A 26,953-nucleotide genomic window follows, 5' to 3' on the forward strand; every position below is an offset into this window, starting at 1 on the left:
CACACACAGAGCACACATACATACCCTTATACCCGTAACAACAATAACAAATCTCATCTCCTCAGTGCCTTGCAAAAAATTCAATATACTAATGTATCCATTTCTTTTTTTTTTTTTTTTTGAGACAGAGTCTCGCTCTTTTGCCCAGGCCGGACTGCAGGGGCGTATCTCGGCTCACTGCAAACTCTGCCTCCTGGGTTCATGCCAATCTCCTGCCTCAGCCTCCCGAGTAGCTGGGACTACAGGTGCCTGTCACCACGCCCGGCTAATTTTTTGTATTTTTAGTAGACATGAGGTTTCACCATGTTAGCCAAGATGGTCTCGATCTCCTGACCTCGTGATCTGCCCGCCTCGGCCTCCCAAAGTGCTGGGATTACAGGCGTGAGCCACCGCGCCCGGCCACTAATGTATCCATTTCATACACAATGCATGAATTTTTATAGATAAAAAATTAAAAGATCAGAAAAGTTAAGTTCCCTGTCTAAAGCCACCCAGCCAGTCCAGTAAATGGCAAAGGTGACCATCAAACCCAGGCCTGCTTATCTTCCAGTCCCTGACCCAGCTGTTCTTTCATCTTCCTAGCTTGGTTGTGATGTACTAAGAGCTAAGGCCATCTCCTACCTCTTCTTACACCTAAAGCACCCTATCCCCTTTATTTTATGTGGCAAACGTCTCATCCTTCAAGGCCCAGGCCACATGTTACTTCTTGAGATAAATCTTCACAGTAGATGCCCAATAAATATTTGCCAATCTAAAGACCGCATTTCCTTGTTGCTAGGCGTGGCCATGTAACTAAGTTCTACTCTCTATTATGTGAGAAAAAGTGATGCATTTCCAGGTTATATCTTTAAAAGAAAGGGAATGTGTCCACCTTTTCCTTTTAACCCTCTTTCACTGGCTGGAATGCAGGTGTGATGGCCTGAGCAACAGCAGCCATCTTAGACCCTGACATGGAAGGCACATGGTAAGGATAGCAGATAAACAATATAGAAGGAGCCTGGGTCCCCAATACCGTGGCAGTGCCACATTAGCACTGGACTGTGTAAATTCAAACTGTTACACTAAAGAGAATAAACGTCTATCTTATTTAAACCACTACATTTTGCAGTCTCCTTGTTATAGCAGTTTCACCTGCACCTTAAGTGACACACTGAACAAAATAATGAATGAATAAAAGAATGAAAGTCTTACTGAAAGAATAATTGGTTGAAGGAGACATAACTTTTTAGAATATAAATCTGATTACGTCCTACCTCTGCTTAAAACCCTTAGTGAGGCTAGGCACAGTGGCTCACGCCCATAATCCCAGCACTTTGAGAGGCCGAGGCAGGTGGATCACCTGAGGTCAGGAGTTCGAGACCAGCTTGACCAACATAGTGAAATCCCGTCTCTACTAAAAATACAAAAATTAGCTGGGTGTGGTGGCACACACCTGCAATCTCAGCTACTCGGGAGGCTGAGGCAGGAGAATTGCTTGAACCGGGGAAGTGGAGGTTGCAGTGAGCCGAGACTGCACCACTGCACTCTAGCCTGGCTGAAAGAGTGAGATTCTGTAAAAAGAAAAAAAAAAAACCTTAGTGGCATTGCAAAAATCCTTACTGTGCCTACAAAACCCTCTATCATTGGACAACTCCTTCCTTGACACACCCAACACAAGCCACTGTGCCCCATGTGTTGTGTTCTAGCCCTTCGGACCTTCTTCCAGGCCCTTGAACGTGCTGAGCTCTCTCTCGATTCAGGCCATTTGCAGACTGTTCCTTCTGCCTGGATTGCTCTTCGTGTGCTTAAACACCCCTTCCTCAGGAAGGTCAACAGGGTGAGGTCCTCGTCATACACTGTCCTGGCGCTCACCACACAGACAATCACTATGCAATGTCCATGAGTTCCAGGAGAGTGGACCTGGGTCTGCCTTGTTCCCGAACAGATGTGTCCCCTGGCCCCAGTGTACAACTGCGGAATGAATGACTGAACATCGGGGCACATGGACACTTGGGGGACCCCTGTGCTAGCAAAGGCTACGAACAAAGACTGAAGCCTCCAGCTCCTGCCACGTGACGGCGCAAGACGATGGACATAAGGCTGAACCGGGAGTCCAGAGAGCTCTGACAAAAACCAATTCTGTGGCCTCATCTTCTCTGTAAAATGGGAGGCTTGGGCTACAGCAGAGGTTTTTGAAGATGTTTTTCAGCCACCAAACCCTTTCCAGAGAGAACCCAATACAGTAACTGAGAAAAGTCAAAGTGGGTGTCTGGTCCGAGTCACAGGTGGGGGCCTGCACCTCCCCCAACCCCTCTTGCTGCCAACAGCAATTCCTGAGTATTCTCAAGGAGCCCCTCTGTGCCCAACACGACTTGAAAATCACTCTGCTAGATGATTTCTAAGGGTCCTCCCAGGCAGTGAAGAGTTTGTCCTTAGAAAGACCAAGCAATGGCCACACAGAGCGGCTCATGCCTGTAATTCAAGATACTCGGGAGTCTGAGGCAAGAGAATTACTTGAACCCGGCAGGTGAAGGTTGGAGATAGCGCCACTGCACTCCAGCCTGGGCGACAGAAGGAGACTCTGTCTCAAAAAGAAAGAAAAAAAAAAAAAGATCAAGCAGTAGTCTCTTGATTACCTTTTACCATGGAAGCCACGGCTACTTCTCATGTCCAAAAAAATCTCTTACCCCGTGTAGTGGCTGCTTTCTAGGACGTCCGCCTAGTGCATGGGCTGAGCACACTCCCTTTCTTTGGGACCTGGCCCCGACACCATCCAGGGAGGGAGCCCTGGGCAGCTCGGTTTGCATGCTGGACCGCCCCACCATGCCTGATTGGCCAAGCGGTAGACACCTGACCCAAGTTCAGCCAATCAGGTTCTACCTCTGTGGTGGGACTCAGGGTGGAGGCTCATTCTCTCCGTTATACCTGCTGGCAGAGCCGTTCCCTCCAGAGAAAACAAAGGAAAGGAGAAGGGGCCTATAGAGAAGGGGGAATAAAGCCGATTCACAAAGAGTGCATCGAGTTCTTTTAACATACGCGGGTTTGGTCCTGCGCCCTGAGGCCCTGCAATACCCGTCATCGGGCTCCGCACTATCCATCCCTACACCGCCCTTTGGCTGATGGGAGCTCTAGGAGGTTCTGCGGCTTGCAAGCAAGCACAACCTGGCCTCTGTGAAGGGGCCGTCCCCGAGGAGGTGGACCCACGCGCCCAGGCAGCGAGGCCGCTGTGGGCGATGCTCACCTCCTGCAGGCTGGTGTTACGCTTCCGCAGGCACAGGCAGGCAGCCGTGGCCAGGGCCTCGGCGCAGTCCTCCGGAAGCCTCCCTGCGCCCTTCTCCAGGTACTTCTGGCAGATCTCCTTTGCCATCACGTTCTCCACGCCCGTCTTCCTGGAGCAGGGCGAGGCGGTGCTGCTTGGAATTTCACTGAGGAGTAAGTCCTTCTGTGGGAAGAAGGGTAGAAACGCCCTTGCGTGAGCTGCAGAGCTGCAAGAGCCAACGCACGCGCCCCACTCACCTCCAGAGCTGCAAAAAATGCTCAGAAAACCGACAGGACATCGTAAGAATAAATGCAAGGATTCCAGAAAGAAGTAAAACACCCAAGAAATGGAAAAGGACTCGATTTCCTACATGCACAGGACACTCCATAGTGAATTCATGCCACAAACGCGGGGTCTTAATTTTTCTAGGCCTCGGTTGGTTCATCAGGAAAATGGGAATAACAAAAATACCTACACCAGGGCCGGGCGCAGTGGCTCACGCCTGTAATCTTAGCACTGTGGGAGGCAGAGGCGGGTGGATCACTTGAGGTCAGGAGTTCGAGACCAGCCTGGCCAACAGGGTGAAACCCCGTCTCTACTAGAAATATAAAAATTAGCTGGGCTTGGTAGCGCACGCCTGTAATCACAGCTACTAGGGCGGCTGAGGCAGAGGAACTGCTTGAACCCATGGTGGGGGAGGTGGGGGGCGGAGGCTGCAATGAGCCGAGATCAGGCCACTGCACTCCAGCCTAGGTGACAGCGAGATTCTGTCTCAAAAAAATAATAAAATACCTACACCTAGGACTAACACAACCATTCAATGAAACAGTGCACCTATAAGCACAGAGAGTGACATCTGACACGGAACATTCAATAGTCTTTTAGTGATAATAACTAATAGTAACAATAGCTACCATTTATATGGCACTTACTACATGATGAGCACTTAATAATTTAATCTTATTAACAACTACATGGACAATCTCTTATGATATAAACATTTCAAATGTAGGATTCTGACCTATGTATACATAACAGGAGAGCCACTATAAAGAAAATATTATGTCTATACTTTTTATACATGTTGTATTTACATATATTTTATATTTTGTACCACATAAAATGCAGGAATCTGAACTATGCATACAATAGAACATATGCTATATAAATAATTTTATACAAATATGTAAGCATATTTAATATAAATTATTGTATATTTCATGAGTAATATGGTATATATGATTAGCATATATAAATGTTACAAATATATTGTACTAAATATTGTAAAAACATGTATTATAGGCCAGGCGCGGTGCCTCATGCCTGTAATCCCAGCACTTTGGGAGGCCGAGACTGGCAGATCACTTGAGGTCAGGCGTTCGAGACCAGCCTGGCTGACGGTGAAACCTCGTCTCTACTAAAAAATACAAAAAATTAGCCGGGCATGGCAGTGCGTGCCTATAGTCCCACGTACTCGGGAGGCTGAGGTAGGAGAATTGCTTGAACCGGGGAGGGAGAGGCTTCAGTGAGCCGAGACTGTGCCACTGCACTCCAGCCTGGGCGACAAAGTGAGACTCTGTCTCAAAAAATAAATAAATAAATAAGAAATAAAAATAAAAATAGGCCAGGCACAGTGATATAATCACAGCTCACTACAGTCTCAACCTCCTCGATTCAATCAATCCTCCCACCTCAGCCTCCCAGGTAGCTGGGACTATAGGCACATGCTACTGTACTTGGCTAATTTTTTAATTTTTTGTAGAGATGGAGTCTCATGTTGCCCAGGCTGGTCTTGAACTCCTGGGCTCAAGTAATCCTCCTGTCTTGGCATCTCAAAGTGCTCAGATTATAGGTGTGAGCCACTGCACCCAGCCTAAATGTTTATTTTTTTTAAAGTGTGCTAGTGTTTAAAGCTGATAATCAAGAACAGTAGAAGTGTATTATTTTCTTCTTTTCTAAAGGCAGGGTCTCACAATTTGCCCCAACTGGAAACCTGCCATCATTGCTATGTATCTTGATGCAAAGACTATGATGATAATCAAAAAAACTACAGAAGACACCTAGTGTTTAAACAGGTTGGGGGACTGAGAACACGCGATGAAAGGATGTCGAGGGAACTTCACCATGGAGGAGTCGGCAGCTCCACCTGAAACCACTGATCAATCTTAGCACTAAAACCTTAACACACTGATCGTTCTTAGCACTAAAAGTAGGACAACAGGCTACGTCCCGTGTAGTGAAGCAATGGGAGGCTCACAGCGCCTCCAGGAAGTGTTCTTGACAAAGGCAATGACCATGACTCTAAACAAGTCACAAGTGCTAACTGCCAAATATAGGAAATATGAGGAATAGAGAAACAAGGGAAGGAGACCACAGGATGTAATCAGCAAAACCCAGAATGTGAGACAGTGTGTCTATATAGGGCAAATGACCTATTCTATGCAAAAATCCAACAACATCCAAAATGAAAAAGGGCATTGCAGGAGAGGTTGTGAGAGAATAAGAGTCTTTTTTTTTTTTTTTGAGACGGAGTCTCGCTCTATCGCCCAGGCTGGAGTGCAGTGGCGCGATCTCGGGTCACTGCAAGCTCCGCCTCCCGGGTTCATGCCATTCTCCTGCCTCAGCCTCCCGAGTAGCTGGGACTACAGGCGCCCGCCACCACACCCGGCTAATTTTTTTTTTATTTTTAGTAGAGATGGGGTTTCACGATGTGAGCCAGGATGGTCTCCATCTCCTGACCTCGTGATCCTCCTGCCTCGGCCTCCCAAAGTGCTGGGATTACAGGCTTGAGCCACCGCACCCGGGCAAGAATAAGAGTCTTAAGAAACATAACCATGCCTGGGCATGGTGGTTCACACCTGTAATGTCAGCACTTTGGGAGGCCGAGGCAGGCGAATGCTTAAGCCCAGGAGTTCAAAACTAGCCTGGACAACAAAGTGACATCCCATCTCCATATAAAAATTTTTTTTAAAAATGAAAAAAACAAAGAAACATAACCAAAGTAATATATGGACATTTTTTGGGTCTAGTTTCAAACAAACTACCCTTAAAAAGCAACTTTTGGCTGGGCACGGTGGCTCACACCTGTAATCCCAACACTTTGGGAGGCCAAGGCAGGAGGATCACTTGGGCTCAGGAGTTCGAGACCAGCCTGGGCAACGTGGCAAAACCCCATCTCTATTAAAAATACAAAAATTATCTGGGCCATGGTGGCACACACCTGTGATCCCAGCTACATGGGAAGCTGAGGCAGGAGAATTGCTTGAACCTGGGAGACAGAGGCTGTGGTAAGCCAAGAGCACACCACTGTACTCCAGCCTGGGCCACAGAGGGAGACTCCATTTCAAAAAAAAATTAAAATTAAACATAAGTGGTTAAAATTTGGGGACAAAAGTTTACCTTTCCTTTCATTTCTACTCTCCAAAGGTAACCCCTGCTAATAGTTTGGATTATATTACTTTCTGCTATACAGCTATAATTATTTTGGTTATATATTTACTTATGTAATAATTATAACAGTATCCTAAGAGCTGTTAAAATAATAGCAATATCAGCCTGGGCAACATAACAAGACCCCATCTCTACAAATAACAAATTAAAAAGTAGCTGGGCATAAAGGCACATGCCTGTGGTCCCAGGTACTTGGGAGGCCGCCGAGGCAGATGGATCACTTGAGGTCAGGAGTTCAAGACCAGCCTGGCCAACATGGTGAAACCCTGTCTCTATTAAAAATACAAAAATTAGCTGGGCATGTTGGTCCATGCCTGTAATCCCAGCTACTCAGGAGGCTGAGGCAGGAGAATCAATTGAAGCCAGGAGGCAGAGGCTGCAGTGAGCGGAGACTGCACCACTGTACTCCAGCCTGGGTGACAGAGCAAGACTCTATCTCAAAATAAAAATAAATAAATAAAATAAAAATAAAAATTAGCTAGGAGTGGTGGCACGTGCCTGTGGTCCCAATTACTTGGGAGGCTAAAGCAGGGGATCACTTGAGGCCAGGGGTTCAAGGTTACAGTGAGCCATGATTGCACCACTACACTCTAGCCAGGGTGGCAGAGACCTTATCTCAAATAATAATGATAATACTAATAGTTAACATATATTGTTTATTATGTTCTAGTTACTATTTTAGACATCTCACATATTATTTAACCTTCAATAACCCTGTCAGATGCCAGGCACAGCGGCTCATGCCTATAATCCCAGCTACCCAGGAGGCTAAGGTGGGAGGATCCCTTGAGCCCAGGAGTTCGAGGTGACAGTGAGCTATGATCATGCCACTGCACTCCTCCAGCCTTCGTGACAAAGAAGATAGAAGATAGGATACCCTATCTCCAAAAATGACAACAAACAAACATACCTTGTCGGTGGGGGGGGGGGTACTACTATTATCCTCAATTTATAGAGAAGAAAATATGTGATACAATGTTTTCATTCATTCATCCATCTATTTTTAGCAAAAATGTGATCATACTATATACTATTCTGAATTTGCTTTTTTCACTTGGAGATATGTCCCTGTCAGAACATACATGTCTTTTTCAATTTACTTTTTCATTTTTTTGAGACAGAGTCTCACTCTGTTGCCCAGGCTAGAGTGCTGTGGCGCAGTCTCGACTCACTGCACTCTGCCACCCAGGTTCAAGCGATTCTCCTGCTTCAGCCTCCTGAGTAGCTGGGATTACAGGCACTCGCCACCACACAGGGCTAATTTTGTGTTTTTAGTAGAGATGGGGTTTCACCATGTTGCCCAGGCTGGTCTTGAACTCTTGAACTCAAGTGATCCACCCACCTCAGCCTCCCAAAGTGCCAGGATTACAGCCGTGAGCCACTGCGCCCGGCCTCTTTTTCATTTTTTTAAAATAAGAATGTTTGTGTTGGCTTTATTCAGAATTGCCAAAACCTGGAAATAACCCAAATGTCCAGCAACTGGTAAATGGATAAACAGTCATCTATCCATACTTCAGCAATGAAAAGGAATGAATTACTGACACGTCAACAACATGGATGAATCTAAGCACCATGCTACATGAAGGGGGACAGAAACAAATGAGTGCATCCGCCATGGGCCCATTGATATGACCCTCTAAAGAAGATAGACCTATGTGGACAGAAATTAGATGAGTAATTGCCAGGGCCTGTAAGTGGAGGCAATTTTCTGGGGTGACAAAAATATTCTGCATCTTGATTGTGGTGGTGGTTACATGACTGTATACATTTGTCAAAACTCATACAGGCTGGGCGCCATGGCTCACACCTGTAATCCTCACGCTTTGGGAGACCAAGATGGGAAGATCGCTTGAGCCCAGGCAGTCGAGGCTGCAGTGAGCTACAATCAGGCCACTGCACTCCAGCCTGGGTGACAGGGCAAGACCCCTCCCTATCTCTAAATCAAATTAAATTAAATTTGGCCAGGTGCAGTGGCTCACTCCTGTAATCCCAACACTTTGGGAGGTCAAGGTGGGCAGATCACCTGAGTGATGTCAGGAGTTCAAGACCAGCCTGGCCAACATGGCAAAACCCTGTTTCTACTAAAAAAAAATACACAAATTAGCTGGGTGTGGTGATGTGCGCCTGTAGTCCCAGCTACTCAGGAGGCTGAAGCAGGAGAATTTCTTGAACCCGGGGGGTGGAGGTTGCAGTGAGCCAAGATCATGCCACTGCACTCCAGCCTGGGCAACAGCGAGACTCTGTCTCGAAAAAAAAAAAAAAATGCCACTACAAATATCCTTGTTCATCTGTCTCTCCTCACATGTGTGCATGTTTCTCTAGGCACAAATGGAATTGCCGTGTCAGAGGGCACCCATATTTTCAATTTTGGTGGAAACCACCAAATGCCCTCAGGAAACACTGTGGCAACTAACACTTTCCCAAGCCTGGAGGAGGCCTGCTTCCTCCTACCCTGGGCCACAGGAAGTCAGCAAGCCTTCCTCCCTGACTCAAATCTTGATTAACCATCAGATTGCACCTACCACAACAGAACATGATAAGAGACCATACAAGAGTCTAGGGTAAGAGAAAGAAACTACATTTTAAAAAATTCTTATTTTCCACATTTTTAGAAATCATTAGCAAAAAAAATAATTTTAGACAATTTCCTGTCAGTGCCTCAAAAGCCTCCTTCCACTGTGACACTTGTCCGGGGAGCCCCAGAGGACTGCTGGGAAATCCATCTCAAGAAAATAGTCAGGAGATGAGAAACTGCCCCCAAACAGCCCCAAACCACATCTGAGCTGCCCAGACAGACCTCTCTGCAGCATATGGGGTTGACTGCCCAAAAGGGGTGGAACTCACAGAGTTCATCAAAGGACCATGTCGTGACTTTCTGCATGTAGTAGGGAGGCTGAAGGCCTCCCTACCCCAGAGCCCAGGGGATGCTTCTGGGGCCCAGTCACAAGAAAAAATAAATAAATAAAATAATAATCTGTCTGTTCCAATGGCCTCAATACCCAGTAGGAAAAGGTGCCCCCTCTCAAACTGATGAGGAAGACTAGAGCTTGCATGAGATTTGAAACTCTGCAGAAGCCATGGGTTCAATTAAACCCCACTTCCACCACTTATCTCCCTGAGGGGTGTGAGACAAGTCACTTCTGCTCGCCCTCAGTTTTCTCAGCTGTAAATGGGAATGATCATACTGAATTCGTATGGTTGGACTGTCACAAGAAACAAGCAGGAGACTGCTGTGGTTAAGAACTCAGGGTCCTGTAATCCCAGCACTTTGGGAGGCCGAGGCGGGCGGATCACAAGGTCAGGAGATCGAGACCATCATGGCTAACACAGTGAAACCCCGTCTCTTTTGAATTTTTTGTAAAATACAAAAAAATTAGCCAGGTGTGGTGGCGGGCGCCTGTAGTCCCAGCTGCTCGGGAGGCTGAGGCAGGAGAATGGCATAAACCCGGGAGGTGGAGCTTGCAGTGAGCCGAGATTGCACCACTGCACTGCAGCCTGGGCAACAGAGTGAGACTCCGTCTCAAAAAAAAAAAAAAGAACTCAGGATCTCAGGTCAGGGAGATCTGATTCAGAATTCCAGCTCTGACACTTGGTAATTCCAACCAAGATCCTAGGCCAACCTCAGAGCCAGCTTTCCTCATCTGCAGATGAATATAATGACTCTATCATGGAAAAGTTGAGATGATTTAGGTAGATAATGTATGGAAAGTATTTAACACAAAGTCAGGCTAGGTTGTTGTATTTTTATTCTTTTTTGAGACAGGGTCTCACTCTGTCACCCAGGCTGGAGTGTAGTGGCGCAATCTTGGCTCACCACAACCTCTGTCTCCTGGGTTCAAGCAATTCTCCTGCCTCAGCCTCCCAAGTAGCTGGGATTACAGGTGTGTGCCACTATGCTTGGCTAATTTTTGTATTTTTAGTAGAGACGGGGTTTCGCCATGTTGCCCAGGCTGGTCTCGAACTCCCAGCCTCAAGTGATCCGCCCGCCTTGGCCTCCTCCAAAGTGCTGGGATTAGAGGTTTGAGCCACCACACCCAGCCAGGTTGTTATATTTTTTAAATGACTATGTATATCAGATCTTTGGCCTACAAAATGGAAATTGTTTTTATTATAGAAACTTGTTTAAAAGGGCTGAAATTAACTTTTATCAATTTGAGGAAAATCCCTAATGAATTGCCTGATATGTAGAGAAGAAGTGTGCTTTCTATAAACATTCCAAATTCTTTTTTTTTTTTTTTTTTTTTGAGATGGAGTCTCTCACCCAGGCTGGAATGCAGCAGCGTAATCTCGGCTCACTGCAACCTCTGCCTCCCAGGTTCAAGTGATTCTCCTGCCTCAGCCTCCCAAGTAGCTGGGATTACAGGCACATGCGACCACGCCTGGATAATGTTGGGGGTTTTTTGTAAGTTTTTTCTTTTTCTTTTTTTAATAGAGACAGGGTTTCACCATGTTGGCCAGGCTGGTCTTGAACTCCTGATCTCAAATGATCCACCCACATCAGCCTCCCAAAGGCTGTGATCACAGGCATGAGCCACCGCACCAAGCCCCAGATGCTATTATCATGAAAAAGCAATCGTTGGCTGGCAGGTGGGGATGGGAGGTTAAAGCTGCTTTGCGGGGATGCAAATGCAACCTTGTACTAGGCCTCATTAGCATGTGTAAAACTAGCTAGAGTTGAGGTTGTTGCCCTCTCTACAGAGCTGTGAGGCCCAAATATACCACCCAGCCAGATGGGACAAGTTCCCTTACCAGGTAAACCGGGCTTCGGTTATTATCCATTGCAGGGATGCCTGTGAGGACCTCGGCCAACACCTGGAGAGAACAGAACGTGAGTTAGTATGTTCAGACACTCGTGCACACGGCCAGGCAGCAGATTCTGTCTTCTCTTCTCAGTTGCAAGGTCTGAGCTCCAGGCGCAGCTCTGCCATTGCCAGCAGACACACCTGCCCAAAATCTGACATGGGAATATCACTAAACACTTCCTCCAATTAAAGATGCCACCAAGCTGCCAGTGGAAGGTTGTAATTAATTGATAGCCAGGCAGAGAAGATGGTTTTCAAAAATTCATGTGTGTGTGTGTTTACGTGTATTACCATAAGATATATATAGGTATAGATAGATATAGATACACACACACGTATATATACACTATTTTTTAAAGATTGTTTCATTTAAAAATCCTTCAGCTGGCTGGGCGCGGCGGCTCACGCCTGTAATCCCAGCACTTTGGGAGGCTGAGGCGGGCAGATTACGTGATCAGGAGATCGAGACCACGGTGAAACCCCGTCTCTACTAAAAATACAAAAAAATTAGCCAGGCGCGGTGGTGGGCACCTGTAGTCCCAGGTGCTCTGGAGGCTGAGGCAGGAGAACGGTGTGAACCTGGGAGGTGGATCTTGCAGTGAGCTCAGATCGCGCCACTGCACTCCAGCCTGGACGATAGAGCAAGACTCCGTCTCAAAAAAAAAAAAAAAAAACAAAAATCCTTCAGCTATGGCAAGCAGGCATTGCTCTGTGAATCTCAGGGAAGGAAGGAGTCTGCATGCAGGCAGGTATCTATTCTAGACAAATCTTGCAGCATCCATAGCATGTTTCACTCACAGGCCTTTACTAACATTATTTATTCATTAGTGCATCCACTCGCAGAAGGAGCACAACCCTGTATACGTGTAAGTCACCACAAAATTGGCAAACCATGATATATGTCTTCATAAACAGGAAACCTGCTTTGAACAGGGTTTCTCAGTAGAGACAATGCTATGATGGCTAAGGGCTCTACAGTCAGGCCTGAGTTCAAATTCTGACTCTGTTCCTTATATGCTCAGGTGATCTTTAGGCAAGTAACTGAAACCTGAGCCTCAGTGTCCTCATCTGTTAAATGGGGACTAGCAGTTGTGAATATTAAAGGCGTGAATACCCCACACTTAGTGTGGAATCTCTCTCCCACAGCATCTCTTGAAGCAAGTCAGAATAGGGTCACATTTATAGCCAAGAATCCCTCCAAGCCTGGAAGAAGGAAAGGATAAAGGTTTTAAACCACCCAAGATTAATAACAGACTGGCAGTGACCAGAAGAGGGCAGCAGAGGGCATCACTGCTGCAAGTGGGACACGAGCCAATTGAAAAGGGATTCCTGACAGGTCCCTGCCAGGAAGGGACGGAACAAGGGGAAATGAATAAACAAAGATTTCCTGTGCCCCTTTCACAGAGCAGGCTCTGAGCCAAGTCCTTTATAGAGGTCATTGAGCACTCACCAAAAAACACTGAGCAATGCACTGTGCTCCCCACAGGAGGAATCAGAGTTCAAAAGCATATCAGTCAACCAGAGGCAGGGCTGAGCAAAAGGGTGGCAGAAGCCAGGGGGCATTCAATGAATGAATGGATAGATGGATGGGTGGATGTGTAGGTAGGTGGATAAATGGGTGGGTGGGTGGGTAGGAGGCAGGGTGGGTACATGGGTGGACAGGTGGGGTAGGTGGATGGATGGGTGGGTGGGTGGGTGGATGGATGGATGGGTAGATGGGTGGGTGGGTGGATGGATGGATGGATGGGTATGTGGGTGGAGGCTGGGTGCGTGGGTGGATGTGTGGATGGGTAGATGGATAGGTGGGAGGGTGAATGGATGGATGAGGAAGTCATCTGTGACACTAACACACTAGTTAGAAGGTCAAGAGTAAACAGATATCAGAAGGAGGGTGTAAAGGTGGGAATAAAAATAACCACAGTCATCATAATATTCTTGGTAGGTGCAGGGTGCAGGGTACCATGCTCACCTGCTTATATACATTATCCCATTCATCTCCATGTGTATCGTTAGCCCCATCTTACAGAAGGCATAACTGAGGCCCAGAGACAGAAGTGCTGGGTGTAAGTCACACAGCTGAAAGTAACTGAGCTGGGCCTAGTGGTTCTATCACCCTGGTTCTTTTTTTCTTTTTTCTTGTTGAGACAGAATCTTGCTCTGTCGCCCAGGCTGGAGTGCAATGGCTTGATCTCGGCTTACTGCAACCTCTGCCTCCCAGGTTCAAGTGATTCTCCTGACTCAGCCTCCCAGGTAGCTGCGATTACAGGCACATGCCACCACACTCGGCTAATTTTTGTATTTTTAGTAGAGCTGGGGTTTCACCATGTTGGCCAGGTTGGTCTTGAACTCCTGACCTCAGGTGATCTGCCCACCTCGGCCTCCCAAAGTACTGAGATTTTAGGCATGTGCCACCACTCCCTGCCCATCTCCCTGGTTCTTAAAGGGGCAGGAGCCTGGACTAGCCCTGCTGAGCTTCACTGATCAACTTGCAGTGGGGCTGAGGGAGGCAGAGGAACCAGCTGGGAGACACGGAGGTGCAGAATCTGGGGTTCTGGCTGAGGGCAGAGGTGATTCAGGGCCACGGTTCTGGTGGCAGAGGTAGACAGACAGGAGACTATCGTCAGAGACAGGAAGTACAGAGTTCAAGGCTAGAGAAGAAGAGAGGGTGAGGCCCAAGGGGCAGCTGTATGCACTTGGCTGAAGCCAACCTGACTGTTACTCTTCTCAGCCAGCACTTCCCAGACTGGGTTCCATGGAACACTGACAAGGACAGATATTCTGAGAAAACAAGGTTCCATAGTCAAATGAGCTTGGGAAACACTGCATACCTCTCTCTGGTGAATTCACAAGTACCAGATTAAAGGCTCACTACCATCCTACCAGCTTGAATTAATCTTGTGGTAAAGAAACCTGCTTGACTTTGCCTAATGCAATATTTCCAAGCCTGTCAGGGCACAAACCCTTTTAACACATCAATCCTAGAGGTCCGAAGGAACTGGAGTTCTACAGAAATATACTTTGGAGACTGCTACACGCAGACCATGAGCTCCTGAGGGGAGGGACTGTGTTTTTATTACATTCATATTCCTAGTGCCTGGCACGACGTAATGGCAGACAAGGATGGTGGTGGTGGTAGGGTGGGATGCTGGGTGGGTCAATGGTCGCTGAATGGATGGGCAGCTAAGGGTGGATGGATGATCGGACAGCGATGAACAAATAAGGACAGATAGACAACTGGATGGACAAGTGGATGGCTGGATGGGAATTACGGAAGTCAGGAGAGGATATCTGGAGCCTACTAGAACCTGGACACTCATGAGTGGTTTTCCTTCAAGGGCTGGCAAATTTCTTCTGTAACAGGCCACACAGTAAATATGTGAGCTTTTGGGGAGCATGTTCAGTCTCTATCACATATTCTTCGTGTTTAAAAATATAATCCTTTATAAATGTAAAACTACCCTTAGCTCACAGACCACACAAAATAGGCCACAGGCCAAAGTGGCCTGTGGGTCACGGTTTTTCAGCCCCTGTTGTACTTTGATGGAACCTGTCTGTGTGCCTCTACCGTATCCTGTGATTACAAAGGAGCCGTGGGAAGGACAAATCAAGGTGGGCCCCACTCTACGCACAGCAGGACACTCTTACTATTCCACAGCTGAAGATGTCCACGCGCTTTGTCAGCTGCCCCACCCGGATGAAATCCTCTGGCAGATACGCGGCTGACGTCCGGAATAAGTGAGTCTTCATCATGGTGTATTTTGACCTTTTGTTGACAGGACACAGGTGAGCCATTGGGTGAGCAAGTTTGGGGGTGAGATTTTGGTCCAGCAAGACATTAGAGCTGTGGAAATGAAAGGAGAGAGAACCTTCTCATTTTGAGCTGGATAACAACAGGTTGCCATGCAGACCCTTTGGGGAGACAATATAGCCACCTCAGTTCCTGCAAGTTGAGGTCTCTAAAGACCCTCAGCATGGAGATTCTGAGCCAGCCCTGACTGGGGAAGAGAGAGCATCAGAAGCACACTCCCTCCAGCAAATGGAGATGGAGTTCAGACTTAGTCTTGCTGCCCCAGGAATGTGGCCAAAGAAGTGCAGCCTCCCTGATCCCCACAGATGCCAACCCTGATCAGCCTCAGCTTGCCAAGCCTATAGGCTGTGCAGACTCAGTCTCTTCCACAACTGTTCCAACCCCCAGCTCTGGCCTGGCTGACTCAGGTCTAAGTGACCAGCATCCTTTGTGACTAAACCTGCCCAGATCATGTAAAAAAAGAAAAAAAAAAATTCCCTCTTGGCCGGGCACAGTGGCTCATGCCTGTAATCCCAGCACTTTGGGAGGCCGAGATGGGCGGATCACCTGAGGTCAGGAGTTCAAGACCAGCCTGGCCAGCATGCCGAAACTCCATCTCTACTAAAAATACAAAAATTAACCAGCCGTGGTGGTGTGCGCCTGTAGTCCCAGCTACTCAGGAGGCTGAGGCAGGAGAATTGCTTGAACCCGGGAGGCAGAAGTGCACTCCAGCCTGGGCAACAGAGTGGTACACTGTCTCAAAAAAAATCATTTGATCCAGTCATCTAACCCCCAAAAGCAAACACTGAGAACATACTCCAAAATGGGAAAAAGCTAAGCCACATGTGTACAGATATATAGTGCAGGCCAGGTGCAGTGACTCATGCCTGTAATCCCAACACTTTGTGAGGCCGAGACAGGAGGATCGCCTGAGCCCAGGAGTTTGAGACCAGCGTGGGCAGCATGGCAAGACCTCATCTCTACTAAAACAAACAAATTTAGCTGGGCATGGTGGTGCGTGCTTGTGGTTCCAGCTACTTGGGAGGCTAAGATGGGAAGCTGCAGTGAGCCAAGATTGCACTAACAAATTTAGCTGGGCATGGTGGTGCATGCCTGTGGTCCCAGCTACTTGGGAGGCTAAGATGGGAAGCTGCGGTGAGCTGAGATTGCACCACTGTACTCCAGCCTGGGCAAAAGAACAAGACCCTGTCTCAAAAAAAATTTTTTTTGGCTGGGCACGGTGGCGCACACCTGTAATCTCAGCACTTTGGGAGGCCAAGGTGGGTGGATCACGAGGTCAGGAGATCGAGACCATCATGGCTAACACAGTGAAACCCTATCTCTACTAAAAATACAAAAAGTTAGCCGGGCATGGTGGTGGGTGCCTGTAGTCCCAGCTACTCAGGAGGCTGAGGCAGGAGAATGGCGTGAACCCAGGAGGCGGAGCTTGCAGTGAACAGAGATTGTGCCACTGCATTCCAGCCTGGGCCACAGAGCAATTCCATCTCAAAAAAAAAAAAAAAAATTTTTTTTGTATTTTTAGTAGAGACGAGGTTTCACCGTGTTAGCCAGGATGGTCTCGATCTCTTGACCTCGTGATCTGCCCACCTCGGCCACCCAAAGTGCTGGGATTACAGGCGTGAGCCACCGTGCCCGGCCAAAAAAAAATTTTTTTTTAGCATGTGTGTGTGCACGCCCGCAAACGCGTGGGTGTGTATGCCAGGAGTGGTTAAGTAAATTATGGGCAAATTCCTTCATGGGAAGACTAAGACACTAAAAAACATGATGGTATACAATGTAGCGAAATGTTTACTATGTTTAAATGAAGAGGTAAAAAACAGGATGTGAATTGGTACCCAGGTGCTACCTCAGGACTAAGGATTCGTATAGGCAGGAAGTGAAAAAAGAAACAAAACCTAGAGGCCAGCTGATGAGTCATGGGGTAGGTTAGTGGTGACCTCTCTCACCCTTTCATTTCCTTGCCTGCTATTAGAATTATTGAGGCAATCAAATAAAAATTAGGGGAGAGCCAGGGGCGGTGACTCTCACCTGTAATCCCAGCACTATAGGAGACCAAGGCGGGTGGATCACCTGAGGTCAGGAGTTCAACACTAGCCTGGCCAACATGGTGAAAGCCTATCTACTAAAAATACAAAAATTAGCTGGGCGTGGTGGCGAGCACCTGTAATCCCAGCTACTCAGGAGGCTAAGGCAGGAGAATCGCTTGAACCGGGGAGGTGGAGGTTGCAATAAGCTGAGATCGCACCACTGCACTCCAGCCTGGGTGACAAGAGTGAAACTCCGTCTCAAAAAACAAAAAAAAAAAATGGGGGGAGAGAAAATAGGAAAGGACTTCCACAAGTCAAATGGAAAGAGAACTTTGGGGAAATACGAGTTCTGTGTCTCTGGAGCCAGTTCTGCCAGATATTCTGGTATCTTCGGAATCCCTCCCTATCCTAACCGTCCCCATATGGGGACCTCTCCCTCTCGTGTGCATGGCACTGAGATGCAGGGGTGTGGGCCTAACCTGCAGGAGCCTTCCAGACAAGATGTTAACACCAACAGCTACATAAAAAGGGGACAGGTCTCAGAAAAGACACTGAATGAGGAGCTCGAAATCCCAGGGGGTTGGCAGACATGGCCCAAAGTTTGAGGATGAGGTCCAGGACAGCTGCTGAGTGGACAATGAGACGCAGTAAGGTGTGGAGGGCTTGTTGGGAAAACAGCAGCTCAGAAAGACAAATGTGACAGGCAATTCATGCTGGGAGCAATTGGACTTGAGCACAGCCCGGAAACACTCATTTTTGAGGGCATAACAGAGAAAAAGACATCCAGGGGAGGGCAGAGGAGAGGAGGTAGGAAGAGAAAAACAAAGAGGACAGGGGTGAGTGGCGGGGCGGGAGGTGAGCCAAGAATAGGTACCAGTTCCACTCTTGCAGCCCAGGCCCCAGGAGGGTCCAGCCCACCTCTCTCACCTCTTGACATTGCTGTGGATGATCTCCAGACCATGCAGGTACTCGACGGCACAGAGCAGCCCTGAGCAGATGCTGACACGCTGGGGCCAGGGAAGGGGGTCGGAGCCACCCTAAGAGAAAGAAAAGCAGGAGGACAAATAGTCACAATGTACCTTTTTAAAGTCCTGATGGCAGCCGGATGCGGTGGCCCACGCCTGTAATCCCAGCACTCTGGGAGGCCCAGGCGGGCAGATCACGAGGTCAAGAGATCGAGACCATCCTGGCTAACATGGAGAAACCCCATCTCTACTAAAAATACAAAAAATTAGCTGGGCCTGGTGGCGGGTGCCTGTAGTCCCAGCTATTCCGGAGGCTGAGGCAGGAGAATGGCGTGAACCCAGGAGGCGGAGCTTGCAGTAAGCCGAGATCATGCCACTGCACTTCAGCCTGGGTGACAGAGCGAGACTCCATCTCAAAAAAACAAAAAAACAAAAAAACGAAGTCCTGATGGCAGGGTCCCAGGCTCCTGACCCTCCTCCCACCCTTCATGTCCTCTGCCACAGGGCTCAGCATGATACTGTGAGTTTTTTCATTGTTTTTTGTGTTTGCTTGTTTTGAGACAGGTCTTGCTCTGTCACTCAGACTGAAGTGCAGCATCATAGCTCACTGTAGCCTTAAAATCCCAGGCTGAAGTGACTCTCCCGCCTCAGACTCCCGAATACCTGGGATCAGAGGCACGTGCCACCACTCCCAGCTAATTTTTGTATTTTTCGTGGAGACAGGGTTTTGCCGTGTTGGCCAGGCTGGTCTCGAACTCCTGGGCTCAAGCGATCCACCCACCTCGCTCTCCCAAAGTGCTGGAATTACAGGCATGAGCCATGTGCCTGACCTTATACTATGGGTTTTGACATCAGACAGATCTAGGTGTAACTCCCAGTTCAGACATGCACTAGCTGTATAATTTTGGAAAAAGACACTTAACATCTCTGAGCCTCAGTTTCCTTGGGTATAAAATGGAAATGTTAATCCCTATGTTTTAGGGTTGCTGTAAGGATTCAAGGGAGTATATGGTATGCCCCTAGCATAGCACCTGCCACACAGTAGGTACTCAATCAGCAGTTATTTTTATCATGTCCATTACAGTGGCTGCTCCAGAATTTCTCTCTAAAAGAAGCTGGTTGGGAGAGGAGCTAGGGAGCTTGTGTTTGCAAGCCAAGCACCTGGGCCTTACGCTGATTTTATCTGTATTAGGGGAAACTTCACCAGGGCTGATGGGGATTGTGGGACGGGCTAAAGCTTCTCATTTGCTCCCACTGTTGTTCTAAGACTGACTCTCCCAGGCTAAATCATCACCGTTTTTTTTTTTTTTTTTTGTGACGGAGTCTCACTTTGTCGCCAAGGCTGGAGTGCAGTGGTGCAATCTCGGCTCACCGCAACCTCTGCCTCCCGGGTTCAAGTGATTCTCCTGTCTCAGCCTCCTGAGTAGCTGGTACTACAGGCACGCGCCACCACACCTGGCTAATTCTTATATTTTTAGTAGAGACAGGGTTTCACCATATTGGTCAGGCTGGTCTCAAACTCCTGACCTCAAGTGATCCACCCGCCTCGGCTTCCCAAAGTACTGGGATTACAGGCGTGAGCCACTGTGCCCAGCCTCATCATCTATTTTTGAAGCCCTGGCGTAGGTCCCACATCCTCTAAGAACTGGCCTGGACAGCCCCTGCTAATTTCTTCTCAAAAACTCTGAAACCTAGAGCCAGATGAACCCAATGTAAGCTCTGGCCTGACATTTGTCCTCTATGTTCCTTTGGGCAAGTCACTTTGTCTCTATATGTCAGAGATTCCTCTTTTGAAAAATGAGGGAAGAAATTGCTTTGGTTGTGGCATGGCCTGGAGGTGATGACCTATGTAAAACCCTTATCACAGCAACCTGCATACAGTGAGTGCCCAGAAAAGCTAAAGATCATTAGTATGCCGTGAATAACTGCTTTGTCTGGTCCCTGCCATGGGAGGCAGTAATTCTGTTATGGAATAACTCTTTCCCCTCTATTTGAGGATAAGATAAGCAGAAGACCTGTTTTAAAACACTGTAATTTTTATTAAAGATTACCTTCACATGATATAATACTCTAATAATAAATTTGCTTCTTATCCTAGGTCCCAATCACCTAGTTCTGCTCCCTAGCAGCAGCCAGTGAACCAGTTTCTTGTGTATCTTTCCAGAGACATTCCATAAACACACAAGCAAATAGGTATACATTAGAAGAACATTTTATAATAAAAATTCACCTCCGCTTTTCCATACTCTTTACCTCTTAATTCTTTTTCTTGTCCTACTGCATTGGCTAACACCTCCAGAACCATGATGAATGAAGTTAGTTCTATGAGACACCTTTGTCATGCTCTTGATTTGAATGAAATGCCTCTCATCAAATAATTTTTTATAGATTTTTCCTGAAAATGCTTAATCAGATCTTTTTGTGCTTTTCTTTTTCTTTTTCATATTTTGTCATCCTCATTCAGAGGCCATGCTGATCTTCTCTGTATCGTTCCAATTTTGGTATATGTGCTGCCAAAGTGAGCACTTAACCAGATCTTATGTATCCTGGCCCCACTTCTCTCCTTGAAGTCTCCCTGGTCTCACCTAGATGGCCCCTCTCCCCTCTGAACTTCTGTAAGTCCTTAACCCTTGACCCCCATGGCTGGGAGCAGCCTGGTCCCATTCTCTGACCATGACCCAGTCCCTTACCTGACCCTGCAGTCTGTCCTGTAGGGAACCATTTGCCATGTAGGGGTAGATGAAGCTGTGAAACTGTCTTGCAGCACAGAAGCCCAGCACAGGTAAGACATTGGGGTGGCAGCATCTGGAATCGGGCGTCAGTGAAGGGGTGAGGAGTCAGACATAAAGAATGATCTACTTCCTCATGTCCCACCCCTCTTCTGCCCTCTCCTCCTCCAACGCCACCAGTAACCTCCCAGGTACCACATGCTCTGACCCCTAAGGGCCTGGCCCCAGGGTGGAAAGATGAAAACTGTCTGCCTTCAAGGAGTATGGCGGTCCTCATCCTGCTTTACTGCTCTGCAGCACATGACATCTCAACTGCCCCATCTCCAGAAACGGAGACTGAGAGGTTAAGGGACTTGCCCAAGGTCACAAACTAGAAAGTAGTAAAGCCAGGACCAGATCCCACATCTGCCTGACTCTAGGACTGGGGTTCTTTCCTGAAATCCTCTTCTGCTGGTTCTCAGTCACCATTCCCTCCTGACTTTCCTCCTACCTCTGACCACTCTTTCCTGGCCCTTTTCACTAAGACCCTCCTCCTTTGCCTTCCTCTTTCTGCCAGCTGGACTCCTCATCTTGTTTTGTATGTTGCTCCTCCAGGAACCTCCCATTGCTATAAGGAACATTCCCAAATCTCTTATCCCCAGCCCCATCCTAAGCTCCAGACCTGAATGTCAATTTGTATCCTGATGCTCAGGTCAACATCATCCTAGCCTCAACAAGTCCCAAACCTGCTTCTTCACCCATATTTATTATCCCAGAAAGGCACATCACCACCCACCCAGTTTCCTAGAAACCTTCTTATCTCCCGTATCAAATCAGTCACCATTCACTGCCACAAATAACTTTTAAAATGTCCCTTCATTCCCCTCTCCTCTGCCTTGGGTCACTTGGATTGGGTCAGGCTCTGATTTAACCTCCCCAAGACTATTGTAAATGGCCTCCTGCCTTATCTCTCCGCTCTCCTCTGCTTCCCGCAAGCCATCCTATTACTCGCTTTTGCATACTTCTTAGAGTTATTTACATGTCAGTCTCCCCACTGTACCATAAACCTCCCCAAGGCAGGGGCTCTGTATGCTTCTGGCGTACACTCCCTAGAGCCTAGAAAAGGGCTTGACTACTCACATTTTCTGAATCAATGAATGAAGGAGTGACTGCCGACTCCACGAAAGCACTAAGCCAAAGTGGAAAGGGAACCATACTTCCAGTTTTTATTAGATGTATGTGTGTGTGTGTATCTATGTGTGTGTGTGTATGTACACATGTGAGTATTCATATACATGTATGAATAGAGAAAGCATTAAAGAAAACATATCAAAATATGGGCCCGGCACAGTGGCTCACATCTAAAATCCCAATACTTTCGGAGGCCAAAACAGGAGGATCACTTGAGCCAGGGAGTTCAAAACCAGCCCAGGCAACATAGTGAGATCCTGTCTCTACAAAAAAGTTTTAACAATTAAAAATGAAAATATATCAAAATATTAAAACAGTAGTGCTTATTTATAGGTGCTGTGAAAAATAGTTTCTATTTTCTTATTTATAATTTTCTTTATTCCTTTTTAAATTTGTTTTACTTTTTAATTAATTATTTATTTTATTTATTTATTTTTTTTTTGAGACAGAGTCTCACTTTGTTGCCCAGGCTGGAGTGCAGTGGTGCGATCTGGGCTCACTGCAACCTCCACTTCCTGGGCTCAAGTGATTCTCATGCCTCAGCCTCCTGAGTAGCTGGGACTACAGGTGCATGCCAACACACCAGGCTGATTTTTGTATGAATTTTTTTTAGTAGCGATGAGGTTTCGCCATGTTGGCCAGGCTGGTCTCAAACTCCTGACCTCAACTGATCTGCCCACCTCGGCCTCCCAAAGTGCTGGCATTACAGGTGTAAGCCACCATGCCTGGCCTTTATTTATTTTTGAGACAGAGACTCACTTTGTTGCCCAGGCTGGAGTGTAGTGTCGTGATCTTGGCCCACTGCAACTTCTGCCTCCTGGGCTCAAGTGATCTTCCCGCCTCAGCCTCCTGAGTAGCTGGGACTGCAGGCATGCACCACCATACCCAGCTAATTTTTGTATTTTTTGTAGAGACGGGGTTTTGCCATGTTGCCCAGGCTGATCTCGAACTCCTGGACTTAAGTGACCCACTCTCCTCAGCCTCCCAAAGTGCTGGGATTATAGGTGTGAGCCACCATGCCTAGCCAAAAAACGTTTTTGTATATATATTTTTTTCTGTTGAGACAGGGTCTTGCTATGTTGCCCAAGCTGGTCTCAAACTCCTTGGCTTAAGCAATCCTCTTGCCTCAGCATCAAAGTTCTAGGATTACAGGCATAAACCACCATACCTGGTCAATTTTCTTTATTTTTTAACACTGGTTCCAGAATGAACAGATATTCAATTTTCTTTATTTCTTAAAATACCCTACAATATAAGGCACAAGTGTTTCAGATGAAAAATAATTAAAAAAAAAAAAAAGCACACACATGGCTGGGCACAGTGGTTCACACCTATAATCCCAGCATCTTGGGAGGTCAAGGCAGGAGGATCACTTGAGCCCGGGAGCTCAACACCAGCCTGGTCAACATAGCAAGACCCTATCTCTACAAAAAAAAAAAAAAAAAAAAAAAAAGCAAAAAATTAGCTGGGCGCACACCTGTAGTCCCAGCTTCTCAGAGGCTGAGGTGGGAGGATCACCAGCCCATGAGTTCAAAGCTGCAGTGATCTACGATCATTCCAAGGCCATTCTAGCCTGGGCAATAGAGCAAGACCCTATCTCTTAAAAAAGAAAAAAAAGTCAGGCACGGTGGCTCACGCCTGTAATCCCAGCACTTTAGGAGGCCAAAGCGGAAAGATCACTTGAGGTCAGGAGTTTGAGACCATCCTGGCCAACATGTCGAAATCCCGTCTCTACTAAAAATATGAAAATTAGCCTGGTGGCGCACGCCTGTAATCCCAGCTACTCAGGAGGCTAAGGCACGAGAATCACCTGAACCTGGTAGGCAGAGATTGCAGTGAGCCGAGATCACGCCACTGCACTCCAGCCTGGGAGACAGAGCAAGACTCTGTCTCAAAAAAAAAAAAAAAAAAAAAGAAAAGAAAAGAAAAAAAAAAAAGGAGGGAAGATTTATTCCCGTGTGGAAGGAAGGAGTTGGAGTAAGCCAAGGTTCCTTTATAATTCTAATCTATACATAGAATTGCTACACAGGAGAAGAATGGACTCTGGAGCCAAACCAGGTAGATCCAAATCCTGGCTCTGCCACTCATTAGCTGTGTGATCTTGGATGAGACATTTAACCCCTCTGTGACTCAATTTACCCATCTGTAAAATAATGTGATAACAGTAGCTACCTTTATAGGGTTCTTGTAAGGACTAAATGAGTTTATATATAATAGAGTGCTTAAAACATGCCTGGGCACACAGGAAGCACTATATAAAGGTTAGCTATCATTATTACTAAACAAAGGGGAGGCTTACCTAAGACAAATCTGCAGCTCTGCCTGGAAGAATCTTTCGATTGATCCTGGACTTGAACAGGCTGTCTGCAGAGAAAGACATCAGAACATGAAGATCCCGCCCCACCCCTGCAGCCTCCACCCCCACTAGAAACCAAGAAGCGCTCACCTCTCTGAGCTTCTTGAAGACGAATGGCGTCCCGTGCCTGTACCCTCTGTAGACGTCAGCAAAGGTCCCCTGGCTGATTTTGTGGTTTTGATTGAAGTCATCGGTTGCCTGGACCACGTCTGCCTCACTCCAGAAAAGGCTGTCTCCAGCCAAGCTCAAAAGTTTTTCCTGCTTAGGAATGGAGGTGCTGAAGTCCTGGAGACCCAGAGAGAAGAGATGGAGGTTACTATGGAATCTCGTTTTCTCTGCTACCTCAAGGGAACTTGGAACACCAGAGATGAAGGGGTGGAGGGGATCATCTTATCCAACGGAAACTGTAAAAAGGACATGGATAGGCCCAAGCTCAAATCCCAGCTCCATCTGTATCTTGCTCTGTGACCTTGGGTGAGTTACTTAACCTCTCTGAGCCTCAATTTTTTCCATCAGCAAAAATGAAGGTAACAATAGTACCCTGAAGAGTAATTTTGAAGACTAAGATGTGAGTATTCCTGGCACATGGTTGATGTTTCCTTTATTTCAGTTTACAGAAGTGAGCACTGAGGAAATAAAACAGCTGAAGTGAGGTCACACAGCTGGTCAGTGGCTGAGCTCAGCACTCTTGGTCTAATTCACAGCATAGATACTTGGGTTCCAGACTCCTGGGAAGTAGGATACAGGTTCATATAACCAAACCAAGGGTGTCCAATTTTTGACTTCCCTGGACCACACTGGAAGAAGAAGAATTGTCTTGGGCCACACATAAAATACACTAATACTAACGATAGCTGATGAGCTTCAAAAACAAAATTGCAAAAAAAATCATAATGTTTTAAGAAACTTTACAAATTTGTGTTGGGCCACATTCAAAGCCATCCTGGGCTGCACACAACCCATGGGCAAGTAAGACAAGCTTGCTTTAAACAGAATTCCAGAGACTGCATATGTCTATAAGCCTATAAAAAGAAGTTCTGCTTCCGTTTTTAATAACTTCTCTCTTTAAAACACATGTATGTAAATTAATTTTTTTTTTTTTTTTTTTTGAGACAGAGTCTCGTACTGTCACCCAGGCTGGAGTGCAGTGGTGTGATCTCGGCTCACTGCAAGCTCCGCCTCCCAGGTTCACGCCATTCTCCTGCCTCAGTCTCCCGAGTAGCTGGGACTACAGGTACCCACCACCATGTCCGGCTAATTTTTTGTAATTTTTTTAGTAGAGATGGGGCCTCACCGTGTTAGCCAGGATGGTCTCCATCTCCTGACCTCGTGATCCGCCCGACTCGGCCTCCCAAAGTGCTGGGATTACAGGCACAAGCCACCGCGCCCGGCCTAAATTTCAATTTTTTAAAGTTACATATGCTCTTAACAGTTTTTGAAAATTAGTATCCATAACCCCATTATCCATTTAACTGCTATTAAAGTTAGTGTATTTCCGGCCAATTAGATATATTAGGATTTATTTAACAAAACTGGTATCATGACACACACATAGTTTTGATTTCTTTTTGAGATAGGGTCTCACTTTGACACCAAGGCTGGAGTGCAATGGCATGATGTCAGCTCACCACAGCCTCAACCTCCCAGGCTCAAGGGATCCTTTCATCTCAGCACCCCCAAGTAGCTGGGACTACAGGTGTGTGCCACCACGCCTGGCTAACTTTTTAACTTTTTTGTAGAGGCCAGGCACAGTGATTCACGCTTGTAATCTCGCCACTGTGGGAGGCCAAGGCGGGCGGATCATCTGAGGCCAGGAGTTCAAGACCAGCCTGGGCAACGTGGTGAAACCGTGTCTCTACTAAAAATACAAAACTTAGCCAGGCATGGTGCCACACACCTATAATCCCAGATACTCAGGAGGCTGAGGCAGGAGAATTGCTTAAACTGGGGAACCAGAGGTTTCAGTGAGTCGAGACAGCCTGGGAAACAGAGGGAGACTTTGTCTCAAAAAAACTTTTTGGCCAGGCGCGGTGGCTCATGCCTGTAATCCCAGCACTTTGGGATGCTGAGGTGGGCGGATCACATGAGGCCAGGAGTTCAAGACCAGCCTGGCCAACATGGCGAAACCCTGTCTCCACTAAAAATACAAACAAATTAGCCAAACGTGCTGGCATGTGCATGTAATCCCAGCTACTCAGGAGGCTGAGGCAGGAGAATAGCTTGAACCTGGGAGGCGGAGGTTACAGTGACCAAGATCGTGCCACTGCACTCCAGCCTGGGCAATGGAGCGAGACTCCTCAAAAAAAAAAAAAAACAAACAAAAAAAAACAAACAACTTTTTTGTAGAGACAGGATCTCACACTGTTGCGCAGGTTTGTCTCAAAGACCTGGGCTCAAGTGATCCTGCC

The 26,953-nt window shown here is 47.0% G+C and overlaps 1 protein-coding gene and 1 non-coding gene across 3 annotated transcripts in view; both read right to left on the reverse strand.

Moving 5' to 3' along the window:
• Positions 1-26,953, reverse strand: part of IRAK2 (interleukin 1 receptor associated kinase 2) — an 80,483-nt gene that overhangs the window by 5,922 nt on the left and 47,608 nt on the right. For both annotated transcript variants that reach the window (XM_054481361.2, XM_054481360.2), the window contains 7 exons: positions 24,636-24,830; positions 24,489-24,553; positions 20,981-21,095; positions 18,253-18,362; positions 15,136-15,331; positions 11,438-11,500; positions 3,221-3,421 (listed from right to left, as the gene is read on the reverse strand). In XM_054481361.2, coding sequence (XP_054337336.1) covers positions 3,221-3,421; positions 11,438-11,500; positions 15,136-15,331; positions 18,253-18,362; positions 20,981-21,095; positions 24,489-24,553; positions 24,636-24,830 — 945 coding nt within the window. The remainder of the gene's footprint in view (positions 1-3,220; positions 3,422-11,437; positions 11,501-15,135; positions 15,332-18,252; positions 18,363-20,980; positions 21,096-24,488; positions 24,554-24,635; positions 24,831-26,953) is intronic.
• Positions 20,709-20,816, reverse strand: LOC129034338 (U6 spliceosomal RNA). Its single transcript, XR_008501841.1, has one exon. It is a non-coding gene; the product is annotated as a U6 spliceosomal RNA (small nuclear RNA).

Source organism: Pongo pygmaeus, chromosome 2 (genome assembly GCF_028885625.2).
Source record: "Pongo pygmaeus isolate AG05252 chromosome 2, NHGRI_mPonPyg2-v2.0_pri, whole genome shotgun sequence".
Classification (NCBI taxonomy): Eukaryota; Metazoa; Chordata; class Mammalia; order Primates; family Hominidae; genus Pongo; species Pongo pygmaeus.